Genomic DNA, 25,655 nt, shown 5'->3' with positions numbered 1-25,655 from the left:
GGGAACAACGCTAGACCGAAAGAGCTGCGGGATCAGCCCCGAAAGCCGTCCCCAGGCTGACGCTGTCCCAGGCTGTGTAACTCAGAAATCCTGACGGATAAGCAGATCTTTCCCTGGGAAAAGCAATGTTAGGATAAAATAGGGGGGCTGGAAGAAAGAGGGGCTGGTTGCCCAGCAGTCTGGCACAGCTGTGATGGGATTGCGACAGTCGTCTAGGTCCTGCACCCACGCCCGCTCGGAGCCCTGGGAAGGCTCAGGTCCAGGAGGAGCAGAAGAAACACCGCACCAAACAGAGGAGGACATGGGAAATTGCAAAAAAAACCTCAAAGTGAGGGTGAAGGGAAAGGAGATTTTATTTCACGAGGTGTAAGTAAGGTCAGCTCACCTGCCAGTACGTCCGGACCCGCGCACCCAGCAGCACCCAGAGGTGAGTGCCCGGGTGGGGTCACCCTGAGCTGGCTTGCGAGTCCTTGCTGTGGCTCCGGGCTCCTCGGCTGCCGCCAGCAAAGCCAGCCTGGACTTGGCTTTTATATCCTTTGGAAGTGGACACCGCTTAGAAATATTTCCCCTCCGTTGTTTTATCTCAGACCTCATCAGCCTTAGGCAAAACTCTAAGTATCTGTTCTGTTGTTTGTCTTCCCGGTGTATTTATGGCTCAGTTCTGCATCTTCAGACACCTTATCTGCGGCCAGTTATTTCCTCCTCCTCATTTGAATGAAATCTCGTGTAGAGCCCCACAGCAATTAGCACACACCTCTCCTTTTAACCCTTGTCTCCCTGCTTCCTTGTGCTTTACGCACACGCTCACACGTTTCTGTTCTCTCTTTGCTCTCACCATATTAATATCTCCATTAGGAGTCTGCAAGGTCTAGAAGAGGTGAGCATCCAAAGCCCTGAAATCACACACGGAGTGGTCAGTGCCTTGACAACAAGTTTTATTGCCATGAGAAGGAAAATCACACCAGAGGAGGAGGATGGTCCTGCCAGGAGATCTCAGCAACGCTCTCTGAGCTCTGCCAGAGGAGACACCAGAAGCCAAGAAGGCCAAGATGCCTTTGCAACCCAGCTGGGACTGTGGTCACCCCTTCCCCGTGTGTGACCCAGCTTCAAGGTGCTCCTGGGCTGAGGATCCCCGCAGACACGCAGACCTCGAGGGGAGCTGAGGGAGAGGGGAGGACTCAGGTCCTCGCAGTCCCCAGCTCCGCCAGCAGCCTCCCAGTGCTCCACTGGAAATGCGAGCCCACGCATTCGGGGCTCGGCGGAGCAGGCAGGGTGTCGCACACAGCTGCAGAGCCCCAGCACCCCTGGGAGGGACGGTGGTTGCGGGGCTCTGCTCTCTCTGGGCGATACGGTGAAGCTGCTCCCTGCTGATGCAGCTCCCCGGGATGAGGCTGCCAGGGCTGTCCCAAGGGCAGTCTTGATGGAAAGATTCAGGTCCCAGCTGCCTCATCTCAGCTGAGCTCAACGCAGCGATGCCAGAAGGGAAGTGCGTGCCGGGGAGCCCTCACTGCATGCCTCCTTTCCCTGTGGCTCGAGGGACGGTGGTTTCGGAGGTCCCACCACGTGCACTGAAATACCACCCGGTGAAATTGGGGAGCAGCGGTCCCCGGGGCTCTGTGTCTCAGGACACATCTCTCTGCAGCTTGCACCGAGCAGGGTGCCCGTGCCGGGCCCTGCTGCTGGCCGGCCAGGGCTCAGAGCTCCAGGCCAGTCCCTCTTCCCGCGGGAATCTCCTTTGCACTGGCTTGTGCGCTGGCAGGATGGGTGCCCAGAGCCTAGAGGCTGCCACCATCCTGCATTCCCACCTCCACACAACACAGAACCTTTGGAAGGGGGTGAATGAGTGCCTGCTCCCTTCCCAGTCTGGAAATCCCCTGCTGACTGCACAGCGGCCGGGCCAGGGCTGTCCTGAGCAAGGGACACCCGTCCCCACGCAGGATCAAGAGACCCTGGCCGGCCCCGGGCCCCCCCGGGACACACAGCACTGCCAATCAAACCCTCCGGCTCCTGCCTCCAAACCCGGGCTGAGCAACACTTCAGTCAGCTTTTCCTGGTCCTTCTGCAGTAAATAAATTGTTCCAGAGGTTATGTGACAATATCTTAATTGCCTCTCATGCCAGAAGGACAGGTAATGATTTCCCAGCTGGGAGGAAGCCGTGATTTCCCTCGGCTTGCGGTGGCTCGTCCGCTCGTCCCAGGCAGTGTCTGAGCTGCTGTTTCCATCTCTGTTCCCAGGAGTTTGGGTCTCTTCGCCAGGCTCCCTCCTTTGGCAAACCTGCTGCCAGGATTTGGTAAATCTGGAAGCGCAGCCGGGAACGGCCCTGGTCCACGCGAGCGCAAGGGCAGTGAGGGACAGACCTTGCTGGGACCAAGCTGACAGAGCAGTGACTGGCCGTGGGGCACAGCAGGGTCTCCTGGGCTGCCAAAAGAAGGGATGGGAGTGCCCTAGGTCCACATCCAGGCTGGAGCTTGTCCCAGTAGGGAACCGGGGTGCAGCTGGGGCCACACGCCAAATGCAAGCTTTGCAACTCTTCCAGGTGCACTACCGCAGCTTCTGAGAGCAACGGACCCCTCATGAACGTGGTGAGGGGGACAACACATGCAGGCAAGTAGGGACGTGTGCCATCATGGAGACACAAGGCCCCATGGTCCCACCCATGGTCTGTGGCCCCATCTCAGGAATCTGGCCCCTCAAGGAGCTGTGTTCCCTCCAAGGGGGTCTTGGAGGAGCCCTGGTTCTCTGGAGCTGCAGGAGCCCTCAGCCACCCATCTTCCATGGAGCTTGTCCTAGCAAGGGTGGCAGGACCAGACTCAACCCTGCTCCTGAGATGGGCACAGCCCCAGAAGGTGGGAGAGCGGGGTCAAGCTGGTGAGAGCGCTGTGGACACTGCTGAGCAGAGCAGGGCCACCCAGCAGCGCTTCGCGTGCCGTGAAAGCACTGTTTGTGCTGCATGCATGTCTTTTGATGTGGGCAGATATGTCCGTTCCCTGCACAGCAGCTGTGTCCGTTCTCTGCACAGCAGCCGTACACCTCGCAGCCATGAGTGGGGCCAGGAGATGTCCTTCAGAGCCCTTCACCCACCTCCTGGGGTCCTGAGCGTCCACCTGCCTCCTGGGAGGAATGGTGAATGTGCAAAAGCAGGAGAACCAGTTTCACCAGAACTTTCCTTGAGCAAACAGTTCATCTGGGTGCCAAACAGTTCGTCTGGGTGCCAAAGGCCCGGCAGGGCTCGGGGCAGAGCTGCGGGACAGGGCTGTGCCCAGGGAGAGGGCATGTGGCACCACGGGGTCTGGGCAGATGGCATGAAGAAACTGGTTTCAAGGGAGCTCCTCCATCTGCCGTAGCTCTCTGCCTTCCTGAAACCCAGCGGGAGCTCCAGGGCTCCTGGCCGCCCCGGCCAAGGGGGACCAGGAGCCCCCATTCTCCCAGCACACTCCTTCTGGGGGCCCATCTACCATCCCACAGCTCCCCATGGGCTCGGCTGGTGGACGAAGGTGGATACAGGGGTGGGAGCCAGGACACAGGCTTTGCTGGGAGAGGTACTGTTATTTAGAAATAGTTCCAGTTAGAAATCATAACAGGTAATACCTTTCAGTTACCCTAGATATTCCTGAGCCCAGTCAGAGGTAACGGCTTCGTAATTTTGTTGACAAAATCCTCCCTGTAAAAACTTGAAGGCTGCAGAAAGCTAGCGCTGGAGAAGGCACGGCCAGCTGGAGGGCGGCAGAGCCCATGAGCCCCGACGGGACCAGGCGAACAACTTGCTGGAAACCATCCTCCCAAACCTGCCTCGCGTCCCCAGCACACGGCATCGCACACAGTCCCTCCTGCGCCCGCGCCCGCTCCCTTCACTGGCTCCCACGGAGCCAATTAGCCATTACCTTAGCTTTGACCTCCTCCTGCTGAACGGGCACCGGCTGCTTCTCCTCAGACCGGGACACTCCAGGATGGAGAAGGCTGCTTCCTCTCGCGCCCGCGCCTGCCCCACGTGCAGCGCCCTGCACCCTCTCCCAGGCGACGCTGCCCTGGCTGCGCTCTGGTGAGGTGACGGCACCCTGTCCCCACGCTGCATACGGTCTGGCCCTCAATTTTCCGAGGGCAGTCCCGCCCGGAGGGGTGTCTGTCTGCAGGCTGGGTCTTGGGGTGATGTGGTGCCCGCGCGTGGAGCATTGCGGGAGCGAGAAGGGCCGCGCGGTTCCTGGCCCACGGGAGCACCGGCTCCTGAGTGGCTCCCCCCGGGTCCTCGGCACCGGCGAGCCCCAGCCCTGTTTGCCGTCAGGGACATGCTCTGCTGCGAGCTCCACGTGCTGTTTGCTCACAACTGAAAAAGTGACCTAAATGATTCATTCCTCTGCCTGCAGGTGGACAAATATGCTGTGGAGGAGTGCGGCCAGGGTACACACACACCTAGTTGATCTGCTTTTGACATGAATTTCTTTGTCTGCGGCCCTCAAAATGACTCTTTGAGACCCAGAGGGAAGCTGCCAGGCTGGTGCGGAGACTCTGCGGGGTTCGAGCCCAGCCACCGCTGCCAGTCACTGGTGTTTGTGAACTGAGATCACCTCCATCACTAACATCTTCCTGGCGCCTTCCGAAAGGAAAACACCCTGACTCAGGGTTGAAAGACCGTCTCTCATTTCCCTGCCATTTCATTTCTGCACCAGGAGGTCACCCCAGCCCTGGTCGTGGGAGGTGCAGGCAGCAGCTCTGCGCAGGTCCCACGGCTCCGGGTGAGCTGCACCGCGCGCTCCTGCCTCCCGTTCCCCCTCCAGACAGCTCCTCTCCCCACGTGCAGGGCTAAGCGGCTGCTCTTGGCAGGGCTGCTGGGCTTCTTGCATTTTCCCGGCAGGACGGACCTGGCACAGGCAGCCAAGCCTCTCGTCTTGGTGAAGGGAATTAGCTTGTGTGTGAGATAACCCGACCACACACTTACCACATCCCAACCACCATTCAGTGTCGGCACTCACTGCGTGATGCCCATCTGCTGCTGGTGGAGGAAGTCACCAGAGGACCTGTTCTACTGCAAACGCTGCTTTTGCCACCCCAGACCACCAACTGGGCTCTCCTAGGACGCAGGGATGCACCAGCTTTGGTAAACCAGGTGGGACTAGGGTTCCCGTCGCTGTTTGGGAGTGCTAAATAAAAAGCAAGAAAAGCAGCAAGGGATTGAGAGCATTGGGTGGCCCAAGGACCACACCAGCGATGGACATGGTTGAGGCAGTCAGGGTGGTGCCCGGATGGCTCTGGGAGCAGAGGAAGAACTGTGGAGACCTCTCCCTTCAAGGCACAACTGTGCTTCTTGTAAAGCCCCATTCGGGGGTGCCAGGATGGTGCTGAGCCGCACCAGAGCCACCTGCAACTGTTGGCTTCCAGCTCATCATCATCGGTCGGTCCCACACGCCGCCCAGGCTCTGTCCCCAGCACGGCTGACACGCCAGGGCAGCAGGCGCTGGCAGCAGGGACCGCGGCTGCAGAGGGGTTCGGGGGTCTCGCACCACAAAGGACTTTGTGTGTCCAGGCGTTAGAGCCAGCACAGGCTCTCGGGCAGCCGTGATTTGAAACGTGTTTCAGCCAATTTAGCGACAAAAATCTAACTTTCACTTGCATGAATCACAAACCTGAACCTTTGGGGGTCAAAGGGCTGAGAAAGCCCCGGGTGTGAGCTGCCAGGAGTCCCAGGTGCCCAGCACACACCACAGACCTGCTGCACGGGCTTGTCACCATCGCTGGAGCCTGGCCGGGAGAAACACCCAGCGTTTTGAGTCCCTGCTCAGCCCTAACATCTTCCTCTCCAGCCATGAGTCCTGGAAGATGGCAGCACATCATGCCTTGTGTCCCCAGCACCGCTGCGGTGGGTACCACGGGGTGACCACCTTTCTGAGAGAGAGGGTTCCCAAAGGACAAACCCAGGCTCCGTGCAGAGTTTTGGGGCGACCAAGGACAAACCTGCCTTTCTCCACATCCAGCCCCCTCCCAGGGCCTACAGCAGACGATGTGCAGATATGTACAACGGTTGAGCTCAGTCTTAAAGCCCAACCAAAATTAGGCCATTTCTCCCTGGGGGCTGGGGAGGTGTTGGGTGGCTCGAGTCCCTGGCACACAACCTGAGCACGTGGCGAGAAGGGACCTGGACTTTGACCAGCACCTCGCAAAGCCTCATCTGAAATGAGTGGCAGCTGCCAGTCATGGTAACAGCAAAAGCAGCCCCCACAGCTGAAAGGGGACTGTGGCAGGCATCTGCCTCGAGGGGTATTTGGAGGCATCTCACCCAATTTAGCAGGTATTTTTGTCCCAGTGTGAGAATCTGAGGCAGGAACAGGCTGCCAACTGCCCATCTTCGTTACCTGGTCCCCTGGCCCTTCCACGCGGACTTGTGGGTGGTCAGCAGCTGCTCCCAGTTTGGGCTTGCAAGACTTGGCTTTACTTTCGAGGCAGTTCCAGCTACCCCTGGGTGACAGGATCACTCTGGAGACACAGCCCGTCTCCAGGTTCCAGGGCTCAGCCCTCAAGTCATGGCTGTGGCACCAAACTGTGCCACCGGGTCCAGGTGCTCCAGGTCTCCCAGCACGGGTTTGTCCATGCTGGACAAACAGCATCCCCCAGCCACATAACTTTTCTTGTTTTCCCACACCATCCTCCTCTCAGCCACCCCCATGGATGCGTGGCTGCTCTTCTCACAGCCTTGCACTCATAAGGTGGCTTCTGCTCCCACAAGCAGGACACTGCTCGAATCGCAACCCCAGGGTCCTTCCAGTGAAGCAGCTCCCAGCTCCTGACTGGGAGCCACCGACGGCATCGGGATGCTAAAGCTGCCACCGCGCTGAGCAGGCTGCACCGTCCCCAGGCGCTGCCCATGTCAAGATGCGGGTGGAGACGGAGGTCCCTAGGACCATCCCACTCCCAAGCCCTCATGCCCCTGTGGCAGCTCATGTCGTGCTGTACCCTTGTCCTCCTCGTGCACGAAGCCCAGCCGAGCTGTCCTGGGCTGGGCTCTGCTTTGGACATGCCATACAGATATGATGGCACCAGCTTCATGTCCCTCCAGCATCACCATCCCCAATTTCAGATGTCTTTCCAAGAGCTGCTCCTCTCCCAGCAGGAGCTGGGATACACGGAGCCGAGTGGCAGCTGGGGCCGGTACTGTCCCTCTGTCAGGGTGATGCTGGTTTGGCACCCAGGCCGGGCCATGCGGAGGCTCCTTCCCCACTGGCCCTGGGCATTCAGAGGGGCGCGGGGCCGGGGCACCCGCCAGGGTCTGCAGCACCAGCACAGGGAAGCCCCACCGCTCCCCCAGCACATCTACAGGGCCAGACCTCGGAGCTGGGAGCGAGCCGGGGCGTTCCCGTAACACAGCTTTTAGCCGAGGAGCTGCAGTTGGGTTTGGGAAGGGCCCAGCTGGCAGCGACACCCAACCCACCCGCCGCAGCAACAAAAATAAACCCAGAGGTGAGATTTTATCTTCGCCAGAGCGTATTCCACCTCTACAGGAGTCTGTTGGCTCTTGAGGAGCCTCCCTCCCCATGCCAGGGAGCCTCAGGGACCCCACGGCTCGCAGCGGGCAGGGGACGAGTGTCAGGGGCTGTCCCCTCAAGCCATGTTGGCTGGTGCAGGGTTTCTCTGGGGGGTTGCTCCCAGAAGGACGGGAGCAGCTTTGCAGCTAGTCCCCATTGCTCTGGCCACAGCATTGCACTGCTGGGGCACGAGGGCAGATGCCCCGGGAAGTTTTGTTGCAGGACTTGGTGGCCGTGAGCATAGTGTGTGACTCCTCTGCACGAGGAGCCAGTCCCGGGAAGGGACGCGGCTGGTCCTGGCTGCCAGGCGATCCCCACCGCCCCCGGCCATGCAGGCAGCCCCCGCACCATCCTCAGGGTGCACCCTGAGTGCCACGGTTCGGCAACGTGCTGCCGCTGTGACCCCAACGCACCTGGGAGCCTGACTTACCTCAGGGGAGCCGAACTGGGAAACGCTGGTTGCTGGCTCTTCCCCAGGGCAGCTGTAAAATGCTGGAAAAGCCGCTTGCAGCTTGACAGCACAGGGGTGGAGGTGGCATCGTCCCCCCGTGTCAGGTCCCACGCCCTGGTGACAGGGCTGCTTGCCAGGCTGGGCCTGATGGTCCCAGGCAAACCTGCCAGGGCTCAGCAGCAGGAAACAGGCCCGGTCCTCTGCAAAGCGTCCAGCGAGGCTGAGGGATGCGTTCATTTGTTTGATCTTGTTTGTTTGCTTGTTTTGGTTTGCCGCTTCTTTGGGTTAATTAGCTGGGCGGTTGGGGAGCTCTGGGAGAGTCCAAAGGCGCCAATCAGTCCCCAGGGCACCTCAGTGAGTGTCCCCTCCTGACTCAGACGCTTTGCTGCTCCTCCTGCTCCTCTCCACCTTCACCCCGGGTCCCCACCCTCTGCGGCTCGGGTCCTTACGCCCGTCAGCACCCTGGCTGTGCCCCCGCACCGCCCCAGCCTGGCTCCCCTGCCCTCCCTGCCCCTTGCCCCCGCCCCCACCCTTCCCAGACGCACACGAGTGACTCTGCGGCTGCTGGCGACGCCGTATCTGCAGCCGCAGGTGACGCAGCGTCCGCGGCCTGCACACTCGGAGCGACTGGGCGCGTCGTGGGCACAACCACAGCACGGGGACACCGGGAGCGGGGATGAACTCACACTGGGGCGAGGTGGCAGCGGACGAGGGGCAGCTGGCCGCCCTCCCAGATGGCGTGGCCTGGCTTTGCTGTAGCTTGGCCCGCATGAACAAACGGCTGGCTCCAAGTGGAAAGACGAGGGGCATTACGACTGCACCTTGATGACACCAAGCCCTGGAAAACCACATCATAAGGTGAAGCAGGATCCAAGGAGCTCCCGTGAGCTTATGGATCCTGCTGGACCAGGCTCTTGCTTCTCTCACCGCCATTCTGTGACAGCCAGGACGAGCCGGCAGCAGCACGAAGGGACAATCGTTGTCACCTACGGGAAACTTCCGCACAGACCCCATCCACTTTCTAGGGACAGAGCAGACCTGTTTCGTTGTCATCAGAGGAGCTATCAGACCCACAGACACATTCCCCAGGCCTCTGCTAAGCGACTGGGAACTGGTGAGTCAGTTATACAGCAGTTCTCCGTCTCAAGATCCTATCTGCATGAAAGATCCTGAGAGCAGCAGAGAGTGGTACCAGGAGGAGCTGCGTAGGCAGGGCAAAGACGGATGGGAGCAACGGCCAGGGAGCGGTTGAGGCTGGGGGGAAGCCCCAGCTACGAGATGTTTTGTCAGAGCCAACACCATCAACAGAGTACAAAGGTCTGTAAAACTCGCTGTTGGGAGGAGACCGGTCCTCTGGGGCTGGGCTGCAGAGCAACACTCGACATCTCGCAGAGTGGTGAAGGGCACATCCACCGATCGCAAGGCCCTCGCGGTGGGAGCCAACACAGGGGACGCCGAGATGTCTTCGGCTGGGAGTTCCCTGAGACATCGGCATTTAACACGCTGATCCGCGCTTCCCTGAGGAACACTCGGGCTTTCTGGGGGTCTGAGGACAGTGTTTCACACCAAAGCGGGGTTCAGTGAGACCTGACCCCCCCTCCACAACCAGCATCAGCTGTGCATCCTGTCCCCGTGCCTCGCCCTCCCAACACCCCTGCCTCGGTATTTAGGGAACGGATCTGAAATACAAAGAAAAAAACCCACATTTCTGTTCAAAAATACACACATCAGTGCTCCCTGGCTCAGAGCACGGCCCCATAAAACCCTGCGGGCGCACTGAAGTGCTCAGGGAAGTGAGAGACAGAGACCGAAATGAATTAGCTCTGCTGTGGAACTCAGCGCGTTGTGTCAAGTGTGGCCTCAGGCCGGGCAGGGCAGGCGAAGCAGCAGCTGCGGTGCGTCTGCCTGGCAGCGGTCCGGGGTGTACAAGGATATCTACAGCAACCAGCCAGCCGCCAGGTAATTCCCCTTCTCCAGGCAGCAGTTTTATGTACAAATGCTTTCTAGGGAAAAATAATTTTATAAATAAAGCAATTCCTTCCATGCATTTTTATTTTAAAATAAAATAATTGGCATATCAAGCAGTGCTTGTAGGGCAGGATACTTGAAGACCAAGAGCTGAGTGAACTGAAATGAGGATGTGGCACAAAAGGACCTTTTGAAGAAAATTGTTGCTATCCAACACCGCAGCGTGCTTAATTCCAGACCCTTGCTCACGGCGCCAGCGCTGTGTAACCTGCCAGCTACCACTCTGTACAGAAATAAAGATGGGGAAGAGCCTGATGCCAGTCGCTACCAGTCCAGGGCTCCCTGCTGAGCCAGGCACGTCCCGGCCGGGGCCCTGGCAGCGATGGGAGCCCGCTCCCTCGCCGTCAGTTCACCCGGCAGGCTCGGATCATGAGCAGCTGGAGGAGGATGAAGACGGGCGACATGATGAGCCCGTACCACAGCTCCCGCGTGTGCTCCATCAGCTTCTGGCACAGCAGCATCTCGAAGACGAACTTGAGGCTGAGGATGGTGAGGATCCAGAAGAGCCGCAGCACGGCCAGGCGCTTCTCACCGTCCTGGAAGAGCCGAACCGAGACGATGGTGGTGAAATAGGTGCAGAGGCCGTCGGCGGCGAAGAAGGGGACGAAGACCACCCACCAGGAGAGCGCCGAGGCCTCGCCGTCCACCTTCAGCACCAGCAGCACCGAGAAGACCAGAAGGGCCAGGCCCTGCAGGAAAACCTCGAAGGTGGCGAAGCCCAACCACTGCACCAGCTCCCGCAGGGAGAACAGCATCGTCCCGACGGCCGCGGAGGACACGCGTGGGGCGGGAAACCGCTACCCCCGGCGCCTCCCGACCAGGCCTCGCTAGGCCGCGGGTGATGACGTTTACAAAGCGCGGTGTCGCGCAGTGATGACGTAAGCGGAAGCGGAGCGGGGAAGGCATGGTGGGTTTTGCCGAGGGGCCGGAGCCGGGGGGCCGGGGCTCGGGGCCGGGGCTTTGCCCCGGCCCCGAGCCCCCGGCCCCCCGGCTTCGGCCCCCAGCTCGTTGTCGATGTAACAGCCAGCCCGGAGCAGGCCCAGCTGTGCCTCCCCTCGCTTTGGGGTGATTTCTCTGGTTTTTGGGTCTCTTGCAGCTGGAGGAACGGAAACTCCTCGTCCTTTTCGGCAGCCAAACCGGGACGGCTCAAGACACAGCCGAGAGAATTGGCAGAGAAGCCAAGCGACGGCATTTCCAGTGTAGAGTGGAGGCGCTGGACGGTTACGATGTGGTGAGTGGTGACACACGGGGGTGCTCCAGGCCTGTCTGGCCTTCCTCCATCTCCACCAACCCCGTTTTGGGCACTATTTCGCCAAACTCTGGCTCTGTGCCCTCCCTGAGGGCAGCTGGTGCTTAACTCGGCTGAAAAGGGGTGAAAATTGAGCGGTGGCTCTTGGGATGGAGTCCCTGTGACGCGCGGATCAAACTCTACAACTCGGAGAGAGTTATAAAGCAGGCATGTTTATTCGGCGCCGGGTGCGTGGGGGATCGCTCCTCCAAAAGCACGCACGCTGACAGCACATTTTACCAAAAATTTATCCAGTGCAGGTATACATATTCATAGGATTGCACAATACAGACATACATGTGCATGAGTGAGGCGGGATTATTAAAAAAACCACTTGTGTTAGCACTTCAGATCTGTCTCTGGTGGTCGTTTACTTCTTCAGGGGTCTGATCTTCCTCTGGATGAACTTTAGTCGTTCACCCACGCTCTCCTTTCGCTTGGGGATTTCAGCAGTTTCCGACTTCTGACCGAATCTGTGGTGGAACTGACATTCCGTCCTTTGCCAGACATATCAGTCCTTGACAAATACCGGTTTCTTGACAAATACCCGTCCCTGAGAAGCTGAAGTGAGTTTCAAGGCAAACAGGATTGTTAGGCATTGTCTAGCAGTCTCCTAAATCAAGCAATACGCAGTCAATCAGTCTTCTACATCAAGCGATATTTCACAGACAGTCAATTCCCTGTATCAATTCCCCCCTTTTCTTTCCCCTAAGCAAATTCTTTTGCTGTTAGAAGTGGTTCATTATATTTCATTACTAATTTTCAGGCCCATATTTGTTCAGCAAGCTTCTTCAGTTTATACCAAAAGATAAGATTTACTACCGTTGACATTGCCGTGACTGCCAGCAGTATCAATATCGGGTGGGTCAGGGTGTTTAAGATCTCGGTAGCAGACAGGGAATAACCCATGAACACATCCCACCGACAGCGCTCTCTGTCTGACTCCACTCGTTCTGTTATTTGCCAGGGGCTCAGCCGTCCCCTACAAGGTGAGCAGCACCGAGGAGCCGATGCTGCCGGTGGCCTGTTGAGGAGCTCGTGCTGCGTGGGGCTATGGGTTTTTTTCCAAGCATGGTCTGTCCGTGAACTCATGTCGTGTGAGCAGCCGTGTCGGGACAGCCAGGACACGCGATCGTAGGCTGAACATGCCTTTCCGTGTTTGTGCCCACAGGCCAACCTCATCAATGAGCCGCTGGTGGTTTTTGTGTGTGCGACCACCGGGCAGGGCGACCCACCTGACAACATGAAGGTAGGACGTGCTCCTGTCCCTCTTGCTTTTATATTCCTGGTCCAGTGACTGAATTTCTCTCTTGAAGCAGCTTGAGCAATGGCTATTTTTGGAGCGAGGGTGCTTTGGAGCAGCACCAGTCGCATCTCGTGTTACTGATAGGACGTGGGCAGGGAGCTGGTGAGGTTTCAGCTGAGAGGGGCCCCACCATCGCATGAGCCACGGGTTTGTGGAGGGCTCACAGAGCGTTGTCCTCCTGGCAGGTAGCAGCGGTGCCTCCTTTCAGAGGTCACCTCTGCAGAATGCCGCGCTCCCCACTCTGGTGGGACTCAGCAGAGGGCAGGAGGGACCCGGTGCGTGGGCAAGGAGGGAGAGGGGGACAGGCAGGCAGGGGAGGCTTCCTTGGCAGCAGCGTGACTCCGTGGCCCTGTCCTTCGTAGATGTTCTGGCGGTTTCTGTTCCGGAAGAACCTACCACCCAGTTCCCTCTGCCAGCTGGACTACGCCGTGCTGGGCCTTGGCGACTCCTCCTATCCCAAGTAAGCAGCTCTGCGGCTCCTTGCCTGCCCGTGACAGCTGCTCCTCGCAGCTCTGGCAGCAGGCGAGACCAGAGTAGCTGGGGCAAGGGGAGGCAGAGCCTGACTCTAGAGATGAAATGTAATTCCCACCAGCCTTAGAAATCCCTACCCTACCAGCCTGTGTCCCTCCTATCCCCCAGGAACTGGGCTTCTGCTCGTTTCTTTCCTCCCAGCCTCTTCAAGCAGACACTTTGCTGCAGTGTCAAACATCATCTTTCAGTCAATTATTACAGCCACGCAGTTCTCTGTCTGAATTGCAGGAAAGCCTGTGCCACAGCAATTTCAGTGGACCAAGCCAACAGGAGACGTGAAACACAGAGTTTTAGCTGGCAGCCAGCCCCGTTGGTCCCAGTTCTCTCCCAAAAGATTGTTCCCATGTTCCCAAAAAAGCTGTAGTGGGAGTGTGCCTGAGCTCTGTGAGGCAGTGAGGGGCTAGAGGGAAAGAAGTGTTTCTTCTGCCCGGGGACAGGCTGCCCTGAAGGGAGGGCTGACCTCCCAGAGTCCCTCCGGGGAGCTGAGCACAGTGTGTCTGGCCCAGTGAGTGGCAGCCAGCTGCTTCTCCAAGCTGCCCCAGGATGGAGGCGTGGGCTGGGCAGGGCGCTGGGCCAGGTCGCGTGTGCTGGCTCCGGCCGGGCCTGCCCCCGTGCTGCTCCGCCATAGCCCTGGCAGCGCGTGCTGGCTCGTGTGGCCGGCGCCTGCTGTCCTGCTGGAGGAGCCCTGCCCTCTGCAGCCATGGTTATTCTCTGCTCAGGTTTAATTTTGTTGCGAAGAAGCTGCACAAACGGGTGCTACAGCTTGGGGGCAACCCTCTGCTGCCAGTGGCGTTGGGAGATGACCAGCATGACTTGGGGTAAGAGTTGGGGCTGGGGGAGGGGGAGCCCTGGCCTGTGCTACAGCTTTGTCCTTGGGCTGACAGCAGGGCTGCGTGTGCTTTACCCCAGCCTGAGGGACAGCAGCGTGCTGCTCCCACTGGGGTCTGCTCCTGCGCCCCAGACGTGGCCAGCAGCCTCTTGCTGCTTTGTAAACATACTGGTCTCTACTCATAACTCTCCTGTTCAGGGGCCTGGGTCACTCTCCTGTTCTGGGCCCTGCTTCTCCAGGGTGTCCCACGTCCCCCAGCATGTGCTGACGTCTCCTGGCTCTTCCCGAGTCCTGTCCAGACCAGGGGACAGCTGTGTCACACAGCCGCGTACCTGCAGGCGTTACAGCAGCCTGAGCTGCTGTTCTTGCGCGGGGCAGAGGCTGTGTGCGGCTCGGGGGTCGGTGACTGCCGCCGGTTGTGCTCAGGGGGTTGGTGGTTCTGTTTAGACGTCAGTGGTTGGGCTCCAGAGAGCGAGCGAGTGCTCAGAGTCGCTGAGACGTTTCCAGACGTGAGGCTGGAAGGAAGCAGCATGGAGCGACTGGGCAGCAAAAGGGGAGCGGAGGGGGTTGCCTGGGGCGGCCCAGCGTTGTCCGGGTGCAGGAGTAGCAGCACTTGAACCTGAAGGGACGATGCTGCTCTGCTGCAGCCCCGATTTCCTGCTTGCAGGCCAGATGCAGTGGTCGATCCATGGCTCCTGGCCTTGTGGGGCAAGATCCTCGCCTTGTATCCTCTCCCTCCTGGCCTTGAGATCATCAGTCCAGATGTGCGGTGAGTGCAGAGGGTGGGCAGGAACTGCTGGGGCTGGCTGCTGTGAAGTGCCCTGCTTCCTTGGCTGTTCTCTGCGGTGGAGATATGCCCTGCTTTGACCAGGAAGCCCCCCCACACAGCTTCAGGTGTCCCAAGTATCCCTTGGACTTTGGCCATCTCTCTTTGGATGAGGTGTCCCCTTGTCCTGTGGGGGTGTGTCAGCAGGGTTCTGCCCGTCTCGCTGTCCTGATGTGCCTCTGTCCTTGGCAGACCAGCTGAGCGTGTGCGCCCAGCCAGCCTCCCTCTGCCTGCTCTGGAGCCTTTGGGATCTCCTTCTGCTGGCAGTCTGGGTGGCGTTCCCTTACCACAGGCCAGCTCCAGGGGACAGGGACGATGGGTGGTGGATACAGTGGGAGACTCCAGGCCTCTCCCTGCCTCCAGCCTCTAGAGCTACAGCAGCAGAGGAGTGGTGGCATGGAGCTAACCACACTGCATTGCTCTCCTTTCCACAGCCTTCCCCCAAAATACACCCTGCACTACCTGGCTGAGGACTCCCCACACCCCGATGGTGGCCTGCTCCAGTCGACAGCACCCAGGGCTGTTCCCTCTGAGCTGCACCCCTTCGCTGCCCGGATGGTGTCCAACCAGCGGGTCACGGCAGAATCCCATTTCCAGGATGTCCGGCTCATTGAGTTCGATGTGACAGGTTCAGGGATCACGTGAGCATTTTCCTGACTCCCCCAAGCTTTGCTGTGCAGAGTTGGATGTCCTGTAGCCTGCCTTCCTCTTCCGCTCCCCTTCTGCAGTAATACCTGAGGCTGCAGCCTCACCGACATAGTCCCTGCTGCGCCGTCCCCCTCCGTGACAAAATGAGGGGTGTGTGGCAGTGTGGGTCCTGCCTGTCGACCAGCTCTCTGTGCCTTGTCGGCTTAGAGAGGGCAACGTTAGTGTCGCTGGAAATCTGGCTGAGTTGTGGCCTCTCCCCCGGTGTGGGTGCTGCTCAGGCTGGCGGTGCTGTGCGTGCGGGCCTGCCCCGTGGCTGCCCTCGGCAGGTCCCACTGCATCTACAGGTTCAGCGCAGGAGACGTAGTGATGATCCAGCCCCAGAACTCCCCCGAAGATGTGCAGCAGTTCTGCCAGCTCCTGCGCCTGGATCCAGACAGACGCTTTGTGCTGAAGCCCACAGAGCCCGGTAGGTCCTGCCCACTGCTCCTTTCCCTCTCTGCTGGGACAAGGCAACCTCCTGAGCTCTGGCCCGGCCTAGAGCTCTGCTTTTCCTTTGCTTTAGACCCGAGTAGTAGGGAGTTGGGAATGGCTGATGGATAGAAGGACCTCTGCCTGTCTCGCAGCGTGGGGGCTCTCCTTCCCTCCCAGCGCCGTGTGCGTGCGGATCCCGCGTTAGGGCCGGTGTGACTTGTGGAAGGGACCCGGCGGCATCCAGGCTGCGCCCATGCCTTGTGTCTTTGCAGCCCCCAGCCCAGAGCATGGAGGATCCTGCAGCCTCCGCAGCCCAAGGCCCCAGTCGGGTTGCTCACACTGCTGCCCCATCCTGGCGAGGTGCTGCTGAGGTGTCCTGCCCCGGTGCTGGCACTGAGCTCTCCGCGCCACCTTGCCTTGCAGGTACATCCCTCCCTGCCCTCTTGCCGCAGCCCTGCACCATCCGACACCTGGTCACCCACTACCTGGACATCTCCTGCGTGCCACGGCGCTCCTTCTTCGAGCTCTTGTCCTATTTCTCTACGAACGAGCTGGAGCGGGAGAAGCTGCAGGAGTTCAGCTCTGCGCAGGGCCAGGAAGAGCTGTACAGCTACTGCACCCGGCCCCGCAGGACCACCCTCGAGGTAGGGCTGGGGGAGCATGGCCCACTCGCTCCATGAGGGCTGTGCTGTGGCGTAATGCACCCAGGCACATGATCAGCCGTAATTTATTTGCTGGGGAATTTATTCTGCTTCACGCACTTTCTGAAGTGTCCCTAGATTTCCACTGGTGGAGATCTGCTCCAAATCCTTCCGGGCTCCGTGGTGGGCCCTGTGCTGCAGGCTGGGGATGGGGTGGGGGGCAGTGGGACAGGGCGGTTGGTGCTCAGCGGTGTCCAGCGTGGTGCCTTCGGTCGAGGGCAGCGTGGCACAGCAGTGTGGGAGCAGCAGGCTGCCTTCTGGGCTGTACCAGGTCTCACCCCACCTTGGCTTGGCAGGCCCTCTGGGATTTCCCTCACACCACCTGTGCCGTTCCGCCCGAATACCTGCTGGACCTCATCCCCCGCGTCAGACCCCGCGCCTTCTCCATCGCCTCCTCCATGCTGGTGAGAGCTCAGCCCTCTTCAGGCTTGTCTCGGGCTCTGAGCTGAGGGTCAGGCAGGGCCAGGGCTGACCGCTGGTGCCGTGCACACTGCAGACCTTCGGGCTGTATTCCCGGGCCTTCTGAGCACCCACGTCCCACCCAAATGCCCACTCAGCCCGACGTGCTGGATGTAAACCCCAGGGCTGTGCCAGCCTCCGGAGTAGGGTGCTTGCCCTCCTGCAGCCCTGCAAGTGCTGGGGCTGGCCCGGTGCACTGCAGGGATCTGGTGTCCTTGTCACCGGGAGCCGTGGGAGGTGGTGCCACCGAGACTGGGAGCTCCCCGGGGTGGTGCGGCCCTGGGAAGGGAACGTGCTGCTTCCCGCTGCTGCCGGGAGGTGGCGGTGGGACCTGGCCCGAGTGGCTTGGCACATGTCAGCCCAAGCGCAGGTGGCTTTTGCCCTCTGTGGGGGCCTCGTGGGTCGGACAGTCTCTGTCACCATTGCCAGCTGTGTAGAGTGTTCCTGCAGCAGTGCTTCTCTGGGAAAACCCCCTTCCCCAGTGGAAAGGTTTTGGGCAAGGGTGTGCTCCGTTCTGTGTATGAGTGTCCATTTCGGGCTAGGACGAGTGTGCGGATGCCCTGGCAGGAGCTGGGCCCAGGCTCTGTCCCTGGAGGAGGCACTGGGCTCTTCCTGCAGAGCCACGCTGGGTGTCTTCCCGTTTTTCATGGCTCCTGTCTGGACACAGGCTCACCCTGACCGGATCCAGATCCTCATGGCAGTGGTGCAGTACAAGACGCGGCTCAGCAAACCCCGCCGTGGTCTCTGCTCTACCTGGTTGGCTTCTCTCAACCCAGAGCAAGGTAACATTGCTTGGATTCTGTGAGGACCCCGTGTGCTTGCCACAGCACTCAGTGGTAATCCCACAGGACTTTGGTAGAGCTGTGTGTGTGCTGGCCTTGTGCTGGTGGAGCGCCATCACCACGGGGAGCTGGAGCACACTGGCTTGGCTGGACGGGCTGAACTCACAGTAGCTGTCCTTCCTTGGTATTCCCATGCTCTTCAGAGCATGGCATGCTCCTCCAGCTCGCCCTGAGCACCCTGAGCTCCTGGTTTTCTCCCAGCTGCTCAACTCTCCTGCTCCCAGCATCATTGTGCACCACTGTCCCACACTGGGCTGCTCCTGGCATCCTGGTAGTGCTCTGACTGCTGGACACCTCCAGGCCTGTAGCACCAGCTCTGGGAAGCGTGGTCCTTCCGTTGAGCACATCCGTCCTGTCCTATGAAGCCTGTGCGTGCTGCTCATCTGCTCTCACCACAAAACCCCTCCAGCTGGGTCCCCAAGCAAACGTGACAAGCTCATGGGGTCTCCCTGCTGCAGGATGGTATAGAGTTGGTCTGTATGACTCCAGGGCAAGACTGGGTCTTCTCTGAGTACCTAGATGGGGATCTTCACCCCTCCTCTGGCTTCCAGGAGAAACAAGTTTGGCCCTCCCTTACTTGACAGGCCGGTTGAGATCTCTGCTTGCCTGCACCGCTGTCTTCCCTGGCAGCAGCTGTGTGAGGAGAAGGCTGTCCCACAGCCCGTGTGCTGTGGGGCTCTTGCCTTGCTCTGGGGTTCACTGAGGTGCTTGCAGAGACAGTGCTGAGACAGCTGAAGCACTTTCCGTATGGACATAGTGTGCCCGTGGCACCAGCGGTGCCTTGGTGCCAGGGTGATGGTAAGACAGGTGTCGTCCCTATCTTCGGAGCATCCTGGAAGAGCTGGATGCCCAGCTCACTCTCCGGAGGGTGTCACAGGTGCAGTGGCGGTGGGGTGGTGCTACTCAGTCTGTTTGTTCTGCAGGTGATGTCCGAGTGCCTCTTTGGGTGAAGAAAGGAGGAATGAAGTTCCCAGCTGACCCTGACACCCCCGTGATCATGATTGGCCCTGGCACGGGGGTGGCACCTTTCCGAGCAGCGATACAGGAGCGGGTGGCACAAGGACGGAGAGGTGAGGGAGGGTCCTGGGAGGGCCCAGTGGTGCCCCTTGCTGCAGGTGGGTCTGTGTTCAGTGTGTGGGAAGGAGGGACCTGGGGCTCCTGAGAGTTTGGATGAGGCCAGGCTTTGCTGTGTTTGAGTAGGAGCAAGCTGGAGCGTGGGGCAGGTGAGGACCAGAGCCTGGTGTGTGCAGCCTGTGTGGTTGTTCAGCGGCTGTGCTGCAGGGCTGGCCCTGGGGTCAGGGCAGGGCTCTGCAAAGGCTCTTTCTTGGCTCTGTGGGAGTGGAGATGGGTTGTTGAACTCGTCTTCTGCTGCACAAGGAGTCGTTTCTCTGCTCTTGTCCTGTCCTCATTCCCCTGGCTCAGCTGGGGATCCCAGCAGGAAGCTGAGGCTAGTGGAGGGGAACTGCCAGCCCTGGCGAACTCTTCTTGCCCTACCTGCCTTCCACCTCCTGCTTTCCCAGCACACAGGGGCCTCTGGTTGCTGGAAGCCACCTGGCGTAGTGGTCACACAGTTCCTGAGTCATCATGGCTCTTTCAGGCCAGAGCTGTCAGCCAGGCCTGCCAAAGAGGTGAGAGCCTCGGGGCTCTGCTGCAGGCCCCATGGGCACCAAGGTCCCCAGCGTTCACAGGGCATTTGGTCCACCCAGCACGGCCCTTCTGGTCTGCTCTCTGCAGGGAACTGCTTGTTCTTCGGCTGCCGCCAGAAATCCAAGGACTTCTACTGCCAGGCAGAGTGGGAAGAGCTGGTGACAAAGGGCTTCCTGACGCTCATCACCGCTTTCTCCAGGGACCAGGTTAGTTCCCAGAGGAGGAGTGTGGATACAGGAGCATGTCAGGCAGCACTGATAGGAGTCTGCCAGTGTTTCTGGCCCCTGTACCTGTTGGCACGGCCTGTGAAGGCCTGGTGGGGTGGCACAGTGGTCGCCTCGCTCCTCTGCACCACCTGGGTGCTGGCTGGGCTCCCCACCAGCAGCACAGCGCTGCTGCCCAGCCGCGTCACGTCTGGCTGAGCTGAGCTAGAAGGGCTGCTAGGACGAGGCTGGTGAGTGCCGGAGCAGATAAGGCATTAGCCAGCTGGGTTTGGCCGGACCACGTGAGCGATAAAAGACTCCTGCCTCTGGGGAGGGTCACCAGGCAATAACCTTTCTTGGTTGAGTACCACCCTCCCCACCGTGTCCCTCTGATTGCTGGCTGAAGCTGAGGAGTTTGGCCGCCTGCCCCAGTGCATGGTGCCTCCGTGCCAGCTCTCCCCGAGCCTCAGCCGTGCAGGAGAAAGCTCCCCAGAGCTGCAAGCACCCCCACAACTCAGCCCCTCACTTTGCTCCCTTGTTTTCCAGGTAGTGTCTTTGGTGGGCACCTCTCAGCCCCTCTCTGGGCTGCAGGGAGAGGCTGGAGAGGCTCTGTGAGCTCTGTCTCACTGCCTTGCCCTGTCCCTTGACGGCACTGCAAGCTCGGCCTGCCTTTGAATGGAGAGATCTGATAAAAGGGTCAGTGAGAATGGGTATTTCTAGGGAGCTCAGCTGCACCAGTCCTTTTCTCCTGGCGGTGTGCATGCATTGACGTGAAGCCAGCGTCTTTTATCCAGTCACTTGTAAGGCGTGAGTTGAATGCCTCTGTGAAGACTTTCCAAGTCTTGGATGAGCAGGAGCAGCACTGCAGAGGTTTATTGGATGACCAGGCTGCCTTTTATCTGACGGCTCAGGCAGCGAAGGGGGGACCTGCTGCTCCCCAGATCTGGAGAGTGGCCCAGAGCCGCCTCCTCCCCTGCAGACTCTGGAGGGACGGGGCTCGCACTGGGGTGTGCCTCCTGGCCTCCCTCCTCTGCCTGTTCCGCGGAACAAAGCGGTTTGTCGGGAGGGTCTGCTGCCACTGGGTCCTGCGGAGCCGCGCTGCTCCGTAGCTGAGCGGGATTTCCCTCTTCTCTCCTAAGGTCCCCTTTGCAGTGACCTCTGTCACAGCACGTCCGCCCCACAGTGCAGACGGATTGATCCCAGCATAATGTGGCTGTTGCTAATTCTCAGAGGATGCCCTGGGCTTTAGCTGAGACGTGGTGACCCGAGTTTGTCGCTGGGGTGCTCTGGTTTCTAGGTGGCTGCAGATCCTTAAATGACCCGCTCAGAGCCCCAGCCTCGTCGGCAGAGCCTCTGTCAGCACTTAGCTGATTAATGTTAATGATGCTGAAGCTGAGCTACCAGCTGGCTGTGTTGGTGCTTGCAATGGGCTTGCTTACCTCCTGCATCGCCGGCGGCCGGCTTGGAGCAGCGGGGCCGTGCCCAGGGGTGACCTGAGTCTCCAGTGGAGCCGCGTGGGACCTGCTGACTGCACGGTGCCCAGCTCTCGTGGCAGCCGGAGCTGGTTGCAGCTTGGGGTTGTTCCTACGCACACATCCGGACTGCAGCACGCAGGGAGCCTGGCACGCAGCAAGAGCCTTGCTGCCTTTGGGCCTGGATGGGAGGGAGGAGGAGGCTGCACCCCTGGCTCAGCTCACCGCTGCGCAGAGCCCGGCGTGGTGGGAGAGGGCCTGGCCTCCATCACAGTGTCACCTTTGTCACGGAGGAGCCATCTGGGCCGGCAGTGAATTCAGGCACGTTGGCAATGGTGTTCCTCTTGGGCAGGAGCCAGGGCCGTAGGCAGTTGCTTGGAAGCATGAAGTCTTGTGGATTAACCCTTCGGGACTCCTCGGTCGGACTGCACTGTGCCAGAAGCCAGTCGCATCCAGTCTCGAAGCACAGTGGAGGGGCAGGGAGTGGGACCAAGGCTGTCTCTCCACGCTTCCTGCCCTTCCGAGCTGTTTCAGGTCTCCAGCAGGTCACAGGGCTGGGACCAGCAGCCAGGGGTGCGGGGAAGGGTCTCTGCTCTGCGGCAGACCTGGGATGGGGGGGCCACTGACCCCCCTCTGCCCACGCTGGGAGAGGAGAGGGCAGGAGGGGAGCCTTCATGGGGACTCCCTGGGTCATGGCCCTGGCTGTTCACCAGAACTGGAGCAGGCGGGGGACAGCCAAAGGATTTGGGGGGGGTGCTACCTGGGGCATGTTCTCCACTGAAGCTCCTGCTGCTGCACCCATCTCCCACCAGCCCATCCTAGCGCACTGATATGAGGTGTGGGGATCCCCTTTGTGATAGTTGCTCCTCCCAGTGCCCACTCCCAGTGCCTCCAGGCTCTTGCAAACAGCCCCTGAGAAGAGTCCCCAGGGGCCGGGCAGGCTGGGGCTGGGGCTGGGGCTGCTGCCGGGGCTGGCGGGTTCAGCGCCGTGTTTCCCCGCAGGAGGAGAAGGTTTATGTTCAGCACCGTATCCGGGAGAACCGAGGGCTGGTGTGGGAGCTGCTGAGCCACAGGAGTGCTCACATCTACCTGGCTGGGTGAGTGAGAGGTCTCTGCGCAGGGGTTGGGGGAGCAGGGCTGCACATTGCTGCTTCTCTGCCTCCCTGGAGGCTTTCCCCCCAGCTCAGCCTCCGGAGGGAGCACACCTGGCACCCTGGCAGGTCTCTGGGCGCTGCACTGACCGCCGCAGAAGGACCAGCTCGTTCCTTCTCTGTACGTCCTGCTCTGCAAGCCCTGGGCTGAGAGGGACCCACCCTGCCCTCTGGGTAGGGGAGGCAGAGCTGGCAGCGTAGTAAAGGTGCTCCAGCTGACCCCGTGTGCCTGTCCCTTCAACTGCCAGCACCTGTGACCAGCGTCACCTGAAAGCGAGCTGCCTGGCCTCTGGCCCATGGCAAATCCATATGCGGGAGAGCCCTGGCCTCTCTCACACCCCTCTCCTCCAGCAGGGCTTGGGGAAGCCCAAGAAAAAGGCTTGTGCAATTCCTGCGGCTGCTCAGCTGGGGAGGAGGCTTTTAAAGCCCAATATACCAGGGTTCCGCTGGTGCTGGGGCTCACGAGCAGCAACTTTTGGGACCCTTGGCACATTCTGGCTGGCTCTTTGCACCCAAAACTCTCTTCCCAGGGCAGGGACGAGCCGTGTTGCACCACACGTGTTGCCTCCCTCCTTTGACAGCACAGTTGTTCACCAGGTGGTCACCTTGGGCTGGGTGGAAATCTTGAACTGTTGGCGAAAAAGTGGGGTCTGGCAGAGCATCTGCAGCTCCATTCCTCATTCTTTTCCTGGGCAGAGCTCTCAACCTGCCTGCCCTTGTCACTGCCTGTATGGCAGGGAGGAGGCTGCTCCCCCGCTGCCTGGGGCGAGCGTTGTGAAATTCTTTGGGCTCCTTGAGCTGGCGAGAGGCTGGTGATCGTGTTTGTCGTGCACCCCGTGACCTGGAGAGCGCTGCAAACCTGTGCCTTGCTGTCGACACGAGCAGCAATTGCAGGAGGCTCTTCCCTGCCGGTCCCGCACGAGAGCAGGAACTTCCCCGATGCCTCACAAGGCGAGACTGACGCCGCTGCATTCCTGGGAGAAGGAGATTCTTGTTTACTGCCCAGGAAGCGGAGGCCAGGCCGCCCACTGCTCTGCTGTTCACTGCTGCACCAGCGCTGCCGCCTGGTCTGGCGTCCCTCGCTGAATTGTGGGGCTTCCTGGGGCCCTGACCCCAAACCAGCCATTCCTACACATGGATCTGGGGAACGGGTTCCTCCATCAAGCTGCACTTGGGACTTGGGTTTGTGCCTTTGTCCACAGCCCGAATGCTGAGACCGTTGGGCAGTTGTTGGGTGACCACTGGGCGTGGTGACTTCATGGCTTTGCCCTCTCCTGTCCTCTTTGCTACTTTCTGGTGCTGATGGAGACGCCCTGGGGGCTGCCAAAAAAAGGATCAGTGCCTTAGAAAGAGGAAGGCTTGCACAGCTGTCCCCGTTGCAGGATTTTGGGCTGGCCGTGAGGATGGTGTTTTGGACACCGGGCACTTTCCCACCCCTCCTGAACAGCCCACGCCACGTCAAGACACCCAAGATCCCAGTGCCCTCCCCTGGCCCACAGACTGAACTGCCAGTGGGGTGCCAAACAGGAAGGTGCAGGAGGGCTAGCCTGAAAATGGCCTTTTTTTCCCTAAAAATAGTATTCACAGTTTCAGCCGCACTAGGAGAAAGGTAGGGAAAGTGAATCCTGGGCTCCGTGTCCCCGAGCCGTGGCCCTGGGCCACGTAGCACAGTGTGCCTGCCTTCCCAGGCTCTTGCTGGCCGGGGCAGGGTCTGGGGAGCCAAGGCTGTATCTTCCCTGTGGTTGTGTCCAGCTTATCTCGGCCAGGGGCAAAAAGGTTGAAAATGTCTCTCTTTTTCTGCAGAAAATAGATACTTGACATGTTTTCCATCACAAGCCCAGCTACATTATCTTGCACTTGCATATCAGCGCCTGATTCAGAAACAATACGACTCTTCCAGAAAAAGAAGACCTCCTTTCTGTGTATTTTGGGATGTTAATCAGCTTCAAACGCAAGTCAGAATTCTGCTTTGTTCTTGAGAAACAGCAAGGACATTGGCAGATGCTCGTGCCAATTGGAGCAGCCTGGGAAATTTTTTATTAGATGTTTTTTTTGTCGCACAGTCAGTTCATCAAATGAAAACTCTCCAAGAAAAAGTCTGAATTTCTTATTTCCCATAAGAAATGATTGCGCTTGGAAGTGTTGAATGCTATTTGGGTATTTTCTACACAGCAACTCATGTTTTCTTCACCATTTCTCTTCTTTTGAGTTACAAATGTCGCCACCAAAACAATCATTTCCGATTTCTTGAAAGGAGGCAGCGGACGGGTGGAAGCAGCTGCTCCTTCGCAGTGGTCGTCTTACCCAGCTCAGGATCAGACATGTTTTCCACTGAATTTCCCCTGAGATGAAAGGACAGTTTCCTGCCCTCCTGCCGATAAATTCTGACTCGTGCATATTCCCCGTGTCCCTCTGATGAGGGTGATGGGAAAGGGAGCAGTACGGGGGCTGGCGTTAAGGCTGCCGAGCTGTGGTGTTCCTTCGCTGGGGGCTGGGTCCCGAGGCCGCGTCTCTGCCTGCTGAAAAGCCCTGGGTGGGTAATGCGGATAACGGCGCAGGTAACGGCGCTGCTCTCCAGGGAGGGTACGAGCTGCCTCTCGAAGCCTGTCATTTATTCAGTGCAGGCAGTTGCAGGGTGAGGCAGGTCCCCACCGCCCTGGTGCAGCGGCAGCCCGTGCTGTGTGCCGGGGCGGTGGGTTTGGCCGCAGGGCCCGCTGCCCTGCCGATGGGCTGCCTTGCGGGAGCGCTGGGCCTGCACGTGTGTCCCTGGTTTTCCTGCTTGCCCTCCGTCACGCCGCCTACTCTCTCTTCCAGGAATGCCAAGCAGATGCCAACGGCGGTGGCCGAAGCCTTGCAGTCGGTGTTGCAGCTGGAAGGTGGCCTGTCACCCTCCGAAGCAGAGGAGCACTTAACAGCCCTGGAACGGTCCCAGCGCTTCCAGTCTGAAACTTGGTCCTAAGCCTGGCTCCCTGCCTCCCCCTTCCCCGTGAAATCTGCCTGAATAAAGGAGCCAGCAAAAATGACCTGCCTCTGGCATCATCCTGGGGCTGAAATTATCCCAGCCAGGGTGAAGGGGGTGGATTTACCCAGCCAGCCCTTCCCTGACAGTGGCAGGGCCCCGGGGGGCAGGGGCACTCTGTCACCTGGGGGTGTGGGTTTGGCGTGGGTAAAGCCTGGCTGCCCACACCCCGCCAGAGCAGAGGCGAGAAGTCTCTGTGGTGGGGTGCTGCTGGCTGGCTCCTGCTGGGACCGAGCTGCCGTCCCACATGCTCCAGCTCCTGGGGTCCCTG

General features: G+C 59.7%; 2 protein-coding genes and 1 long non-coding RNA gene across 6 annotated transcripts; 2 read left to right on the top strand and 1 right to left on the bottom strand.

Moving 5' to 3' along the window:
* The first annotated feature begins 312 nt into the window (after positions 1-312).
* On the top strand, positions 313-2,098 carry LOC147598279 (uncharacterized). The gene is made up of 2 exons (XR_015260743.1): positions 313-427; positions 856-2,098. It is a non-coding gene; the product is annotated as an uncharacterized LOC147598279 (long non-coding RNA).
* A 7,899-nt stretch (positions 2,099-9,997) lies between these two features.
* TMEM203 (transmembrane protein 203) lies at positions 9,998-10,820 on the bottom strand. Its single transcript, XM_010117410.2, has one exon. The coding sequence runs from the start codon at positions 10,744-10,746 to the stop codon at positions 10,336-10,338; it is 411 nt and encodes a 136-aa protein (XP_010115712.2). The 5' UTR covers positions 10,747-10,820; the 3' UTR covers positions 9,998-10,335.
* Positions 10,821-10,992: 172 nt separating this feature from the next.
* NDOR1 (NADPH dependent diflavin oxidoreductase 1) lies at positions 10,993-25,388 on the top strand. 4 transcript variants are annotated; one of them, XR_015260694.1, is made up of 16 exons: positions 10,993-11,222; positions 12,451-12,528; positions 12,948-13,045; positions 13,836-13,934; positions 14,613-14,714; positions 15,206-15,412; positions 15,764-15,885; positions 16,314-16,534; positions 16,888-16,995; positions 17,718-17,832; positions 18,816-18,962; positions 19,627-19,745; positions 20,289-20,438; positions 20,882-21,535; positions 22,217-22,311; positions 25,180-25,198. XR_015260694.1 is itself a non-coding variant. In XM_086763471.1 (14 exons), the coding sequence occupies exons 2-14, from the start codon at positions 12,523-12,525 to the stop codon at positions 25,322-25,324; spliced, it is 1,584 nt and encodes a 527-aa protein (XP_086619597.1). In that variant the 5' UTR covers positions 10,994-11,222; positions 12,451-12,522; the 3' UTR covers positions 25,325-25,388. The 4 variants fall into 4 exon arrangements, 2 of the variants coding, with proteins under 2 accessions (XP_086619598.1, XP_086619597.1); XR_015260695.1 differs by lacking the exons at positions 20,882-21,535; positions 25,180-25,198 and having other exon boundaries at positions 22,217-22,308; XM_086763471.1 differs by lacking the exons at positions 20,289-20,438; positions 20,882-21,535 and having other exon boundaries at positions 10,994-11,222; positions 25,180-25,388.
* Positions 25,389-25,655: the final 267 nt, after the last annotated feature.

Source organism: Chlamydotis macqueenii, chromosome 20 (assembly GCF_036417535.1).
Source record: "Chlamydotis macqueenii isolate bChlMac1 chromosome 20, bChlMac1.mat, whole genome shotgun sequence".
Lineage (NCBI taxonomy): Eukaryota > Metazoa > Chordata > Aves > Otidiformes > Otididae > Chlamydotis > Chlamydotis macqueenii.
The sequence above is the reverse complement of the archived record's forward strand: the minus strand, read 5'-3'. Positions and strand labels throughout refer to the sequence as shown.

Coding starts and splice junctions, on each gene's coding strand:
- NDOR1 (XM_086763471.1), top strand. Junction 13,935..14,612: donor GATGACCAGCATGACTTGGG/GTAAGAGTTGGG, acceptor TCCTGCTTGCAG/GCCAGATGCAGTGGTCGATC. Junction 16,996..17,717: donor CCATCGCCTCCTCCATGCTG/GTGAGAGCTCAG, acceptor GTCTGGACACAG/GCTCACCCTGACCGGATCCA.
- TMEM203 (XM_010117410.2), bottom strand. CDS start 10,746: ATGCTGTTCTCCCTGCGGGAGCTGGTGCAGTGGTTGGGCTTCGCCACC.